This window comes from Rissa tridactyla, chromosome 8 (assembly GCF_028500815.1).
Source record: "Rissa tridactyla isolate bRisTri1 chromosome 8, bRisTri1.patW.cur.20221130, whole genome shotgun sequence".
Classification (NCBI taxonomy): Eukaryota; Metazoa; Chordata; class Aves; order Charadriiformes; family Laridae; genus Rissa; species Rissa tridactyla.
The window spans coordinates 45,363,036-45,377,868 of record NC_071473.1 but is presented as its reverse complement, the minus strand read 5'-3'; the positions used below and the strand labels follow the sequence as shown (position 1 = coordinate 45,377,868).

Sequence of the window (14,833 nt, the reverse complement as noted above, 5' to 3'; positions counted from 1 at the left end):
ACTCATCCCAGCACGGCCATCCCTGTCGTTTCCCCCAAACCAGCTGCCACCATGAGGGGTGCTGGCTCTCTGCTGGGGTCAGCCACATGTGCATGCACTGATGGAGCAGGGCGACCTCCCTCACCTCCCTGGGTGCCTTTCTCTTCCCCAACTGGGCACCACCACCCAAAACTGCCCTTTTCTCTTCCTGCCACTTCTCTCTGCCCAAAGGCATCCTTTCACGTTGCTAACTCCAGGCAGCTCCCCGCTCCCCACTTTTTAAGGGGCTCAGGGGAAACCAGCAGCAGCCAAGATGGGGGGCGAGTTCCCAAACCAAGTGGGAAAAGGAGCATCCTGATGGTTTCACCGGTATTTTAAGGCCAACTCTTTCCCCACTTGGGGTTCTAAACCAGCATCCATCATTTCTCTGTGTACCAGAGCGGAGGCACGGGGATCAAGCTCGTTCCTTGGTCCCGGTACCTCTTCCTTACGAAGATCCCTTTGATCTCCACATTTTTCCTGAACTTAAAAAAAAGGCTATACTGATGGCCCAGTGACCCAATCCCAGGAAAAGGCAAGTGATCAGGACTTCTGCCTCTGCATTCAGGGAAACAAGCCCTGCCTTTTCCAGCCTGAGGTACCCAGGGTACCCCTAATAACAGGGACCAGAGCATCATTTTCCCCTTCTGAAAGCGGTTAGGGAAAATGGATGTGGTTTCAACCTCCTGCTCTGATGACTTTTAATGAGAGCCATTACCAGTGGTCCCATGCTGGGGCTTTGTCAGCTTTGCAACAAGCAAAGGCGGTAGCAGCGCCACAAGCCTGCCCCCAGTAGTTAACCATTTCCAATCAGGTGCGTCATTGCCGCCACCATCAGTTTTCTTCCTTTTTTTTGGCCCTGTGTTTGTAACATGGCTGCTCTGGCAGCTGCCAGTCAGCTCCTGCGCTGGGGCTGCCGAAGGAAGCTGGGCAGCGATGCCATGGCAGCATGGGGGGATGCTGGGCGGTGATCCCGGGTCTGTCAACCCCTGGGAGCAGGGCTGCAGTGCCGGAGCTGGCTGTGGGCTGGGGAAACTAGGAAGGTCCAGATTCCTGGGGGGTGGGAGATTGTACGGGTTGTGGGGACTGGTTTCCTTACTCTCCTACCCTTTCAACATCTAGAGGCTGGGCATTGGGGTCACCCAGGTCCCCCTGGCCACTGTTGGGGGGCACGGTGAGACCATGTGTCCGGCACAGACATTGCTTTCAAAGGGACTGGTCCCTGCCATGGGGACATGCCACTCACCAGGCACAACTGGTCCCCCCGTGGCTGCAGGCAACAGCCGCGGTGGCTCTTCTGCATTGGGGACCCACCACCACCCAAGGTGGCAGCCACCTCAGCTCCAGATGGGTTCTTGCTCCCTTCCCAAGACATCACGGGTCCCACATGCTGTGGTTTGATCATGGGGAGCTGCTCCTGCACCAAGCAGCCAGGGCCAGCGTGTCTTTCACCCACCCCAGGCCACCATCCTCCAGGCAGGAGGAGAAGGAAGGAGCCAAGCTCCCTCCTGTGGCCGCCTGCTCCGCATCCCACTGGACTGCTCAAGGCTGGGAAGGAGCAGTCAAGGAATACAGCCTTCCAGTACCTAAAGGGGGCCTACAGGAAGGATGGGGAGGGACGCTTTATCAAGGAGTGTAATGGTAGGATGAGGGGTAACGGTTTTGTACTGAAGGGGGGTAGATTTAGATTGGATATTAGGAATAAATTCTTCACTGTGAGGGTGGTGAGGCACTGGAACAGGTTGCCCAGGGAAGCTGTGGATGCCCCATCCCTGGAAGTGTTCAAGGCCAGGCTGGATGGGGCTTTGAGCAGCCTGGTCTAGTGGGAGGTGTCCCTGCCCAGGGCAGGGGGTTGGAACTGGATGGTCTTTAAGGTCCCTTCCAACCCGAACTGTTCTATGATTCTATAAATGCCCTCGACCCGCTCCCCTCCCTGGCCTCCTGGAGGCAGGACCCCCCCCTCTTTGAAGCCCCTCCTTTGCAGTGATGCCAGGAGGGGTCCTGGTGCTGCGTCCAGCCCACGGACCAACCCAGCCCTTGGGTAACATTACAGAGGTGAGCATGTGGAGGAACCATCTCCCTGAGCCACCAGGTCACGCCTGGTCAATGCCAGGAACCAGGCTGGCACTGGAGCTGTGCAGGACCCCACAGCTGCAGCTGCTTTTTCTACTGACCCCGCTGGAACCTGCCACAGCAGAGGACAGCAGTTTCCCACACCACCTTCCTTCGCATGGCCCCATCCCTGTGTCACTGCCATCGTCTGGCATCTGCCTTCCTCCTCTTCCCCCTAATTTGGGGTGGGGAAAGCTGCTTGGGGGCTGGTACAAACAGGGCAGCAACCTCACCTGCTCTTCTCACCCACCAGGACCCCCACTTGGGGCTGGGCTGTACCCCCAGTCCTTTCCTTGTCCTCCACATCCTCCGAGCGGAAGACGAGGTTCTGGCCATCCAACACCAGGAGCCCAGGGAGAAAGTCCATGGGAAGAGGTGCCTGGGGTTGCTTTACCTGGGGGAGGTTTTGGGGGATGCTGAGAGAGAAGGGGGCTGATGAGGGTGCTGGGCTGCTCCGGCTGCTCCAGTCCCTGCACCTCTTCAGTGCAGGAGGTTGCTCTTTAAGTCCCTCTTTCCTCCCCTAAGCGCCTTAGGGAGCAGGGGGGAGAGATGCTGGTGCTTTTTATAGCAGCCGTAATCCCCGCTGCTCATACCGCCTGCGCCCTCCTGCCCCGAGGCCCCAGGCTGAGCCTCTGAAATGGGGGCAGCTGCCCAAAAACTGCCTCAGACCCCTTCGGTTCCCAGCATCGCCTCTCTCCCAGGGCACAGATCCCGGCAGGAGCTGGTTCTGGCCTCAAAATCCCTTTGCAGAAGGCATTGGAAGGCCACAAGCGTTGCATCCTTCTCCCAGTCACAGCACTCTGCCGGGGACGGACAGACAGAAGATGTACAGAGACGCATGGACAAGCACTGGAGCAGCTGCCTGGCCTCTCCACTTTGCTCTGAGAATTGTGGAGCTGGAACCAGCCCCATGGCACGGCCTTGAGAAAGCCCCCGAGAGCAGGAGGAGCTGGGGGAGGCTGGGGGTTTCTTTCCTTTCTAATTCCCCCTGCCTTTGTCAAGAGGGAAACTGAGGCAGGGAGGGAGCGGGGAAGGGGCAGAGCGCTCCTGGCCCTGCAGTGCAGGAGCAGAGCCCTTTGCAGGGCAGCTGGTGAGCCTTAAAGGCTGACGAAGCCCCATACCTGGATGTAAGCCCAAGACCTGGGTGTTTTATCGGGGTCATTTTGGTGCTGGGGTGGCTGGTTTCGCTTACCCGGGCTGCACCTGTGAAGCCAGGGATGGCATTTGGGCCATCCAGGTGTCATCATGGGGATGGAGGGGACTAGAGAGAAGGGATGTGAAATGGAGCGTCAGGAGGGGTGAAGGGGTGGGAGCAGGTGCCCGGGAGAAGTATATTCCACCTCCCATCCCCGTCCTGGTGGCCAGTACTGTCCCCCCACCCAGGCCCAATACTGGTGTCCCCCCAGGCCCACAGCCATCCATGGAGGACATCCCGCTCTGGTCCTGCTCCCCATCCTTTCCCACGGGTGTCCCCAAAGGGGACATACCCCAACATCCCCCTGAGAGGTGGCCGTGCAGCATGGGGCCATCAGCCCTGGCCAGGCAGTGTCCCTACCTCCCCACCCCCCCGCCAGCCCCTGCTGCCCTCCCCGCTGCCGTGCCATCTCTCACTTAAACAGCTCGGCTTTTACTTCTCTCCAGCCAAAAGACCCCCTGACTCTATACCCTGCTGGGGGGAACCCAACACCTCTTTTAACCTTTCAGTGTTCCTGTTTTTACTGCCCATGGCAGATGCAATTTTCTCCAGCCCCCCGGGAGCAGGGGGATTCGCTGGAGAGGGCAGCAGGGGAAATCCTGCCTAAAGCCGTTCAGACCCTGCCTGCACCACTTTCCCCCCGCTGCAGGGATGGCCCCTGGCTCCCACCGCCTCTTTGCAACACATTTGCTGTCATTTTCCCTCTAAACATCCCACGGCGGGGAAGAAAAACCACAACAGGGGGGGTTCTTCTAGGTCAGGCTGCGCTAAGACGGTGAAAGCAGATTAATTTCTCAGAAGAGCAATTCAGATTTTTCTTCCCTTCCCCACCGGGGACCAAAGCAGGGCTGGCGGGCAGGAGGCGGCGGCAGGAGCACACACGTCTCCTGGGCACACGGAGCTTTTAGTGTCACCCCTGGGGTGGCATTGAGCGAGGGCGTCCCCAGGTTGCAGCCTGCCTGGGAAGCCGGGGGGGGGGGACTCATACCAAGTGATGGTCACACAGGTGGGAAGGAGAAGGTGGCACCTCTGGGACCCTGATGGGCCAGGGTGGGCGCCCACCACCCAGGGAGGAGGAAGGGGAGAGCTGTGCCACTGCTCCCTTGGTGCCCAACGTCCCCAAGCCCGTCCTCACCCACCCATGCCCACACCCCCACGAGGCCCCAAGCAGTCACGCTTGTTTTTCACTCCCAAGGAGCGCCGGGAAGCTCTAAAGCCGGAGGATTAGTCTCCAAAGCAAAGGCCTGGCCGGCTGCCAGCCCGGGCAGGGAACAGCCCAGGGAGGCCTTTCCCAAAGGCTCAGCTTGCTCCTGGCTCGCGCTCCAGCTTTGTCCCCGTGTGTTCACCAGCCTCCCGGTCACTCAGCCGCTGGCACCGAGAGCAGACTCGGGGCAGGGTGTGGGGGTGGAGCTCAGGGGAGTCCCACAGGTGGGGAGGGGGTGGGAGGTGACCATGAGACTCCTGCTTGGTGCCTGAGCCGCCCTGGGCAATCAGAGCATCCCCTGCCTGGTGTGGCTTCTCCAGTGTGTAATAGAGGTTGAGCACACGCTGCAAGCCCTTTCCTTAGAAGACGGTCACTGGGGGACATCTCTCCCTTCTCTTCCACTGCCTCTTTGCACAAAACCTGTAGGAGGTTCCTACCTTTGGAGACCTGTAACCCCGGCGCAGTTGGAAGGAAAAGCTGGAAACTCAGGACACAGGAACCCTCTACTGGGCTGGTTTAACCCGACACTGGGGGGTCCTGGGCAGGGCATGGGGAGCAGGCTGGGGGAGAGGTGCTGGCCAGAGAAGAGCTGCATGATGGGGCCAGGCTGGGTGCCGGTTCCCCTGGCACCGAGACTGAATGCCACCATGGAGGTGGTTTTGGCATCACGGGGCTCTGCCTGGGGATCACCACTTTCCTCTGACCAGCACCAACACTTCAGCCTTGCCCAGGAGACCATCCCCGATGCCAAAACACAGCGGGGCTGAGAGCAGGGCTTGGGGGCATGACCAGCCCTTCCTGCCCCATTTGTTGCCCTCTCCTGCCCCATGGTGCCTGCAACGGGTCAGCAGCACAAGCCCAGGGCTCTGCTCGCAGCGCTGTTCTCCAGCAAGTCTTACGAAGAACCTTGGGGTGCACGGGCCCACCACTCCCCAGGGGCTGGGGTGGTCTGGGGGACACCCCCCCACTGTCACTGGTGTCACTGGGTCACTTCATTGCACCGCTCCGGCTGAAAACTTTCTCTCAAGGGCTTTGATTTTCAGGCAGGTCACCCTGCAAAGAAGCACGTGCTCACCTTGGGGGAACCGGTGGGCAGGGACACACCGTCAGCCCCAGGATAGACTTGCTTTGTCTGGACCTTTTTTATCTTTTCATCTCTGAGCAGCGGGTGGCAGAGGCAGGGCCATGGCGGGGGGTGGGTCTGAGACAAGCCTTGAGATAAACCGGTGCTTGTGCACGACCCAAAGAGTGCATTTTAGAGCACCCCCAAGCAGCTCTGGCACACAGAGTTTTTTTCCCAGCACCTGGTCCCTGAGCGATGCACAGGGAATGGTACAAGGGACGAGAGGGAGCATGCATGGGGGTGCCAGGATCCAGCCCCACAGGCTGCCCTTGCACCCATGCATCCCCTGCACCCACTCCGTGAGGCACCCCACGGCAAGGCACCCCACGGGGTTGCGTGGGGCCATGGGGCTGCCAGACCAAAGGCTACGGTGGTTGGCAGAGGGGCTGGGTGTCACCTCCCCTCCGACCGTGGGGACCAGGCTCTCCCCTGGCCCAGGGAAAAGGTTATTTTCACGCTGCCTGCCCGCAGGAACTAACGTAGATTGCTTAAATGGCTGCAGCGCTCAGGGGACAGGCCCTTTCAGAACCAAACTGCACACAGGGAGGGGAAAGCCCAGGGGACTTTTTAATAACTAGCAAGGGGAGCTATTAAAGTGTTTTACTGCCTCGTTAAGACAGTCTAATCTCTGTGTATATCTTAAAAAAAAAAGAATAATTTGGCTTGCTGGTGTTTTTATTGTAACAGAGGTGGGTGTTTTCTGGCACCGGCTGGGATCCTGCCTGCTTTACCTGCTTGTTTTCTTACCCGATACCAGCACGGAACAGCCCAAGAACAGCCCAAGGGCAGCAGCAGGCAGCGCCAGGCAGACGGCTCCTCCCAGGCAGCGGCGAGCGGAGAGGTTGCAGGTCCGCACTGCGGGCTCTTTCCCACCCATGGGTGCTCTGCACCCACCTTTCAGCAGGACAGAGGTCCCCAGGGCAGGTGTGGGACACATTGGTGCTGCACAGGCCCCAGTAAAGCCCAGACATGGGTGACTCCTCATCTGGGCAGCCCAGAGACAGGGCAGAGGATGGCAGGAAAACTGTGGTGTCTCACTCACCCCTCCAGCTCCCAGGGCTGGGATTTGGAGGATACCCAGATTTTGGGACTATGGAAAATTTAGGCTCCTGGAAGTTAGGCTGAAGAGTCCACACCCAGGGGAGCCCCAGCAAAGGCTTATTTGCAGGGATACTGAGCCGTCCGGCCACCAGGGTCTGGGTTTGGAAGGGGAATGGGCTGGGCATTTTGTTTCTAAGGTTTTGTTCACTTTATTTTTTACCCCAGCCCCGCAGAAAACGGGGAAATCCTGCCGAGTCCTGCTGGCTCCAGCATCCACTGCTCCATCTGCAAGAGCTCAGGGTTTGAAAGCCAGGAGCCTGAGCGGATGCTGAGGCCGGGATGGCAGGGCTGGATAAGCCGCTTGCGTTTGCTTTGGAAAGGCTGATGTTTGCATGAGCAGTGGCTCCAGTGGTTTTAAAGGGACCCACCCAGGAGCAAATCCCAACAGCCTGAAATCAGAGCTGTGGCTGCTCCCACCCCGAGCTGGGCTGGAGAAGTCTCTGCCCTACACCCAGACTCCCCCCTGCACGTCCTGGGTGGAGGAGGCAGAACAAGGGAAGCAAATGGAGACCCCAGCACGGCTAATGGGGATGGCAAACACATCCTAGCGAGACCTCCCCTGGAAATTTGGGGCAGGAAGGACGAAGCTGCCATCTGTAGCTGGAGACCTAGTTCAGTGGAGCTCAACATGCCTCATCTGCAGGAGATCCAGTCCTACCAGCACCCTTGCTCCCAGCAGACATGCTCTGGTACCCAGCTGCTTCAGGAAGAATGGCTTTAGGTGTGACCGTCCTGGTGTGAGAAGGGACAGATGCCCAGACACATGGTCTGTGCCTGTTTTAGGACTGGGGCTAAATCTGCCATGCCTGCAGAGCTGCCAGCGGCTCCAGGATGTTTCAGTCCGTAGCATCTCCCCTTCCCCTAGAAACCCCTCTAAGCTCAGCAAAGCACCGACAGCGTGGCCTGGGAGAAATGCTACCATTTATTAAGCCAGCTATTTTTTTGTTGAGAATGATTTTAGCAGCGCTGGAGGACTTACCCTGTCTCCTCCCAGGACCCCTCAGCTGATTCATCACATGCAGGGCTAGAAGAAATGCAGGGGACAGCCAGCCTCGGGGGACGTGGTGGCTCAGCAGCAGCGGCAGAGCTATGCAGGTTGCCACGAGCCGCTCGCAAGGCAACAGCAAGCCAAGCATGGCTGCCCCGGGGCAGGGAGATGGGATGCTCACGTAGGGCAATCCGGTCCCAGTTTGCTGGGATTCCCCCAGGTCCTCAGCAGGTGCCGTCTCTGGGAATTCTGGATGTTGTCCTGCTCTCCGTGTCCATCCAGGGAAGCACTGAGGATCTGCAGGGGAAGGGAGGATGCTTGGGGCTCTCAGCACGGAGCGTAGTTTCCACTGAAGGTGCCGCTTCAGAGACACAAAGCTGAACCCATTGTGCACCCAGCCACCTTCCTAACCACAGCCAGCTCACGTCTCCCATGTAAAAAGAGTCACAGCCACGTCTTCCCTCTCTCTTGGCTTCCCATGGACATCAGGAGACGTTGTCCCAATTCCCACCACCCCAGCAAGGAAAGAGCCAGGCTGCAAACCACACAGGCAGGGGACTGACAGCACTGTGGTGAGAGCAAAGCCGTCACAACACTTGGCCAGGGACAGACATACCCATGGGTTGTGAAGCCAGGACCCTCCACGTTTGTCCACGCGCGTGGAAGAGCCCCTCTCCTTGAAGCAGGGGGCTGCAGGATGCTGAGGTCCTTCCCTGCATCATCTGGCGAAGGCAGCAGGTCCTGCCCAAGCTCGCGCACAGCTCCAGCTGCAAGCCATGCTCTACAAGCCAGTGAGGGGGGTGCTGGGAGGCATGGTGGGTGGACAGTAGAAGGCACAGGCAGAAGCCAAGGCTAAAAGGACAGAGAAGATGTCTCCAGGGCAGGGCTGCTGCAAATCCACCCCAGCAGAGGAGCCTCATGTTTCTGGTTGCTGGTAGGGGGCAGAGACCTGGCGCCATTCATCACACAGATGGAGAATCCCGGCCATGACCCCCATCACACTGCATCAAGGAAAAGCACGAGCCTTTCTGAGTCTGAGCCCCACGGGCTCTGCCAGGCTGCCCGTACGCTGCCACATCCCGCGGTTTCTGCAGGATCTGGTCCCGAGGTGGAAAGACGGTCCAGAAACTGGGAGAACTGGATCTCCATCTCCCACCCAGTGCTTTGCCCTTCTCACGTAATCACATCAGGAAGGGAAGTCTGCACCATCATCCTTCCTCCGCAGGGCACAGATGAAGGCTCCCCAGCCCAACGGGAGCAGATACAACGATCACACTTCAGATTGGCTTCGCAGAGATGTTTAAACCAGGCAGGGCTTCACCCACAGGGTAGGGGGTTTTCAGGATCCACCATGTGCTGCGGCCAAACCCACAGTGCCCCAGGTCAGCTCTACCCTGGATGGACACTGGCCTTGAAGACGATGATGGAAATGAGGACATCCAACAGGGAAGCCCTGATGATGGTCCTGCCCCGCACCTTGCACTGAGCATGCTGGTGCCACCGAGCTGTGGATGCACGGGAGCATCTCCTGTCCTCTCTGGGTAGCCAGTTTGGGGGACGGTTGCCCAGTTTTTGCAGACGGGAGGCTGAGGATTAGAGGGCAGAGGTCCCAGGAGTCCCACTGACCCAGCTTTCCCCACCAACCTTTCCCCACCACCAACACCAAGGACGACAGAGGAGTGACCAGCCACCTGCAAGCACCACCCCAGAGCAAAGGATTACATTTACGGGGACCCACCCCATCCCGCCTCTCCCAGAAATTTGCCACAGGGCTGGCACCCCGTCCCTTAGGGCTGCATCACCAAACAGTGACAGGGGCGGTCAGAGGAACCGTGCAACACCACCAAGCCAACCTGTCCCCCCCGCTCCAGCCACCCCAGCTCTCCCAATGGAGACAAGTGAAGCAGAGCAGGCAGTTGGGAGAGCTGGACTGGGAAGGTGAAGCCGCAGGCTACAAGAACGTCACATCATCCTGAGACTGGAGCCAGCGCCAGTGGGCATCGTACTCCAGGTGCACTTTGCTGTTGAGTTTGCAGTTCTCGAAGTCAGCCTCGGCTTTCCGAGCCTTCCCACCTGGGTTCCCCTTCCCTGGCCTCTCCCCAGCCCCCGATGGCAATTTGGTGTCTCTGCCTGGTTCCAGAGAGGAGGGCTGCTGGCCCAAATACCCGTTGGCCACCTGGGGCTCCTTAGCAAACCGGTGATCCTGGGGCAGCCCGGGTGGGGAGAGGTCCACGTGGGGCCACTCGTGCTCCGCTTTGCCCTTCTCTTGCTTTGCAAGACCCCTCTCGGGGTCAATCCTGACCCAATCCTGCTCCGCCCTGACCAGGGCTCTGCCCGGTGTGGATACGGCAGTGGTTTCAGCGGCGTTTTGGGAATACTCATCCATGTCATCGGCCAAGGTGTCCAGGTAGCTACCGACGGAGATGCTGTCCAGCCTGTCGTTGGGGTCCTGCAGGCTGTCCCAGCTGCCCCGCCGCGAGGTCGCCTGGCTCTCCACCAGGCTGTACTGGCTGCTGGCCAGGCTGCTGCAGCGGCTGGTCAGTGTGCTCCTCTCCTCCAGCAGCCACTTCACCGCCTCGATGCCCTCGTTCACCACCACCAGCTGCTGCAGGATCTTCACGTCGACCGCTCGCAGATAAGCCTGGCAGGGAGACAGAGAACATGGGGTTTTGGGGGGGAACCAAGGTGACCCTGATGGCCGAGGGACCTGAGTCCCAGCACACCGCGGCAGAGGTGTCACCGTGGTGGCCACAGGTCTCCCAAGCTTATGAAGATGATTAGGGGATTGGAACACTTCTCTTATGAAGAAAGGCTGAGGGACTTGGGTCTCTTCAGTCTGGAAAAAAGATGGCTGAGGGGGGACCTTATCAACACTTATAAATACTTAAAGGGTGGGTGTCAGGAGGATGGGGCCAGGCTCTTTTCAGTGGTGCCCAGCGACAGGACAAGAGGTAATGGGCACAGACTTGAGCATAGGAAGTTCCACCTAAACATGAGGAGGAACTTCTTTACTTTGAGGGTGGCAGAGCCCTGGGACAGGCTGCCCAGAGAGGTGGTGGAGTCTCCGTCTCTGGAGACATTCAAAACCTGCCTGGACACGTTCCTGTGCAACCTCCTCTGGGTGACCCTGCTCTGGCAGGGGGGTTGGACTAGATGATCTCCAGAGGTCCCTTCCAGCCCCAAACATTCTGTGATTCTGTGAAGCTGTTTGATGAAGAGCACGGCATGGGGCAACACCCCACAGGGAACCATCCCAGGGAACCCTGACCAAGACTTGGGCACATGGCCATCGGGAACCGAACAACTTATGGCACCCACTGGCCACCAACCCCCTCAGGGAAATAAATCCGTGACACTTATGTCGCTGTCTCCTGTGGGGTAAGCACGAAACTGGAGGCACTGGGTGCAGATCAGAGCCCAGAGCATCCCCCAAACCCTGGGAGGAAGCTGGCAGGGCAGGAGGGACCAGGCAGGGCAAGGGTCTGGCTGGACCATCAGCACCTCCTTCGGCCAGGACCCTTCCTGCATTTACTTCTAGGGTCTGATCCTGCCGATAATGTGACACAGCAGGAATTGCAGCCTGAGACCCAAATCACTCCCAAAACGGGGGAGGACGGGGCCGGGGCGGGGGGGGTGCAGATATTGCTGATCACACCGCTCGCCTCGCTGACTCCTGCCCCTCCAAGCCGGGGGGAAGCTCTTTGCTTTCGGTTGCTGCAGAAACATCTGTTTTCCTAACGGAAAGCCCCGCGTGCCAAGACATTCCTGTCTGTGCGATACTGGCTGCCGAAAGCCACTGGATTTCCCCTGCATAGGACACAAATATTTTGCCAGGAAAGGGAATAAGGCGGTGGAGGCTGGGGGGGAGAGGGAGAGAAATCCATTGTGGGACAGGTACAGGCAGCCTGGGAGCTGCGGATGCCCACGGACTCGTTCACAAACAACAGCCTGTCCCCAGCACCAGCAAGCTGTGACGGAGATCCACACAGTCCCCCAGGATTGTTTCTAAGCCCAGTGCCCGGTCCCCAGCATCCGGTGCCCTCCAAGTCACCCGCCCGCCCACGGGTGACCCGCCGTTCCCTCGAGACCCCCGTCTCCGGTCCCACGGCGAGCGCGCAGCAACAAAAGCATCCGAGGAAGGAGCCTGGGAAAAACTCCAGCCAGGGTTTCGGCACGTGATGCCTCTCAGTCCAGAGGACACGCACAAAAAAAAAAAAGGGGGGGGGGGGGGGGGGCAAAGATTTGTAGAGACCCGACACCAACCCCCATCCCCTCCCCATGCTCCTCAAGCTGTATTTAAATAAAAAATAGCAGCGATGTGCCCGGATTGGGGCCGGAGCCAGCTTCGAAGTGCAGAAACTTCCTTTCTAGGCAAGTTATTTCAAAAACTGCCTACAATGGCCTTTTCTGCAGGCGCTGCTAAAGCATCTGGCCTTGGCAGGGAGAAGGCGCAGGAGGAGGAAGGCTGGGAACCCCTGGTGGGGGGGTTCCCCATTTTTCTCTGCTTGGTGCAACTGTGGCTGTCAGAGATGCCAGGGGAGCCACACCGGGAGCAGAGGGTGGGAAAACACTCCCTGCTTTCCATATTGTTTGCTGGAAAGAGTTTGACATCAGTTTGCTACTTTTTCAGGCCAGTCTGACACACACACAGAGACACCCCCGCGTTGCGCCCAAAGAAACCCCTTCTCCAGCAAGGGGAGGTTAGCACGGAGGAGACCGAGGTTCGGCCACTCTCTATATTCCTCCATATTCCTCCAGATGCAGTAATGGTTGCACTGCACCGACCCTGTACCCATCCCAAGGCCTGCCCAGTGCTCCTCACACGGTGCCCCACCGGCATCCGGACCCAGGGCGGCAGCAGCAACCGGAGGGGAGGAGGGAAACTGCGGTCCTGAGTGCGTGGCCAGGGATGGAGGAGACCCACCTGGATCCCTGCTCTGGGATGTGACACCCTGCACTGCTCCGTGCCTCAGTTTCCCCATGTGCATCCCTCAACACCATCCTTTTCCACATCCATAAATGCTGTGTCCCCCCCTTTCAAAGCGGGGGGCTAGCGGGGCTGGGGGGACCGTCACACCTCTCCCCATGCTCCCCAGGGGCAGGCAGAGGCAGGGAGAGCATCTCCCCAAGGGGGATACGGTCCCACTTCCCTCCCCAGCACACAGCTAACGTGCAGGCACCTTCCCCCTTCAAGACACCGAGCCCCAGGGATAAAACATTCTTCTCGGAGGAGGAGGCAAGAGCAGGAATTTGCTGTCTTCTCCTGCCACCGCCCACTCCCAGGCCAGCTTCTCCTCCGAGCATTGGGTTTTGCGGGTCTCTGCTGCCAGGAGGGGAATTTTGGTTCTTGTTCATGGGGATGGGGAGATGGGGGGAGCCCCGTGCTGGGTTTTGGGCACCCAGGTGCCATCCTCAGGTGTGAGATGTCCCTGATTCTTCACCAGCTGGTGAGAAGAGCCAGGGTTGAGAAAGGAAAAAACCTTTCCGAGCCGAGATTAATAATGTGTGGCCAAAGCCAGGCCTTGCAGCCTGTGATCTGACCCTGCCTGCACCTGGGCAGGGCAAACCCCACGGCTGCTTCCTCTTCCTCCTCCTCCTCCTCCAAGGAACGCAGGGCGCCGCAGACCTTTCTCCTCCGGTCAGAGTGCAGCCTGGAAGCCAGCGCGGAGGAAGGACGAAAGCTTTTACACCGATGGGGAATATTGAACCGGGCAAAGCACGGGTGCAGAGGGCTCAGGCTGGCTGTGTCCCGCAGCCCCGCAGGTGGCAGGCAGGGATGCAGGCGTGTTTAGCCCGTTTCCCTATGGAAACGATGCTCATTCCCTCCTGCTCGATTGTATGTGCGTGGGAGGGTCCCTTCCCCCAGCAGCACTTGAACCCATTGCCCAATCTCGCCACGTTTCCCGGAGGCGCAGGCATCGCCGGTATTTGCTCCCTCCACGAAAAGAGGGAGGCGAGGAAGCTGCCACCGGCACTCCCACGCTCCCCAGGAACGGCTGCCAACCAAGCTCAACCCTTTACTAGCCACCGGAGAAGCTCCAGCAGGAAGCAAACCCCGGGAAAGCTCCCGGCGATGCTTGTGCCTTGTCACCCAGGGACTGACACCCGGGGGGGGCGGGGGGCCGTCACCGTGCCCTTGGCGAAGGTCCCTGCCCTAAATCCTGATCCTCGGGACACCCCGGTCCTCATCTGACCCAGCGCCGGGGGGTGCCTGGAGTGTGGGGGGCAGGACAGAGGTGGGCAGAGGGGTCCGTGAGACCCCCGCGGGGGGGGGGGCGATGCTGCATGGGTCGGAGGGCAGAGAAAGGCCGGGGGCGGGGGAGGTGTTAACCTATATAGGAAAGAGCAAAAGGGGTGGGAGGGGTGTCCCCAAAATGCAGGCAGAGCACGGGGCACTATTAGGGGGCTGTTCCACCACGGAGGGGTGGCAGGCAGTTACCGGCGGGGGGGGATGCAGTTATCCTGGGTGGGGGTGCAGTTAGGCAGTTATCGCAGGGAGGGGCATTTATCCCCTGGGGGGGGGCAGACTGTTACCCTGGGGGTGGCAGGCAGTTACTGGGGGTGGGATGCAGTTATCCCGGGAAGGGGCATTTATGCCGGGGGGGGCAGGCTGTAACCGGGGGGGTGGCAGGCAGGCAATTACCCGCGGGGGATGCAGTTATCCCGGGGTGGGGCAGTTACCCCGGGGGATCAGGCAGTTACCGGGGGGGTGGCAGGCACTTACGGGAGAGGGGGGATGGGGTGGTGGCAGGCAGTTACTGGGGGGGGGCAGGTAGTTACCGGGGGGGGTGTCAGGCAGTGCCCCCGGTGCGGCGGGACTCACCAGCTCGAGGCGGAGCGCCCGGAGGCGGTCGGCGAGGGGCGGTCGGGCGCCGCGGGCGGGTGCAGCCGGGGGCGCCGGCGGTGCCGGCGGTGCGGGGGCGGTCTCGGCCCGCAGCCCCCGCAGCAGCCCGGCGGGCGGCCGCCGTCCCACCTTGGTGGCCAGCTCCCGCAGGTCGGCGGGCAGCGCCTCCCCACCGCCCTCCATGCGGGTGGGGCGGCGGCGGCCGCGCTGTCACCCCGGCCCCGAGCCCCGGCCACGCCCCTCCCTCT

General features: G+C 60.0%; 1 protein-coding gene across 1 annotated transcript; it reads right to left on the bottom strand.

Moving 5' to 3' along the window:
- Positions 1-6,363: 6,363 nt before the first annotated feature.
- Positions 6,364-14,775, bottom strand: LURAP1 (leucine rich adaptor protein 1). Its single transcript, XM_054213081.1, has 2 exons — positions 14,565-14,775; positions 6,364-10,382 (listed from the first exon to the last, which is right to left on the bottom strand). The coding sequence occupies exons 1-2, from the start codon at positions 14,766-14,768 to the stop codon at positions 9,693-9,695; spliced, it is 894 nt and encodes a 297-aa protein (XP_054069056.1). The 5' UTR covers positions 14,769-14,775; the 3' UTR covers positions 6,364-9,692.
- Positions 14,776-14,833: the final 58 nt, after the last annotated feature.

Excerpts from the sequence above, each read along its gene's own strand:
- LURAP1 (XM_054213081.1), bottom strand. The coding sequence starts at position 14,768 with ATGGAGGGCGGTGGGGAGGCGCTGCCCGCCGACCTGCGGGAGCTGGCC. Across the intron at positions 10,383-14,564 it reads GGGCGCTCCGCCTCGAGCTG|GCTTATCTGCGAGCGGTCGA; the intron begins GTGAGTCCCGCC and ends TCTCCCTGCCAG.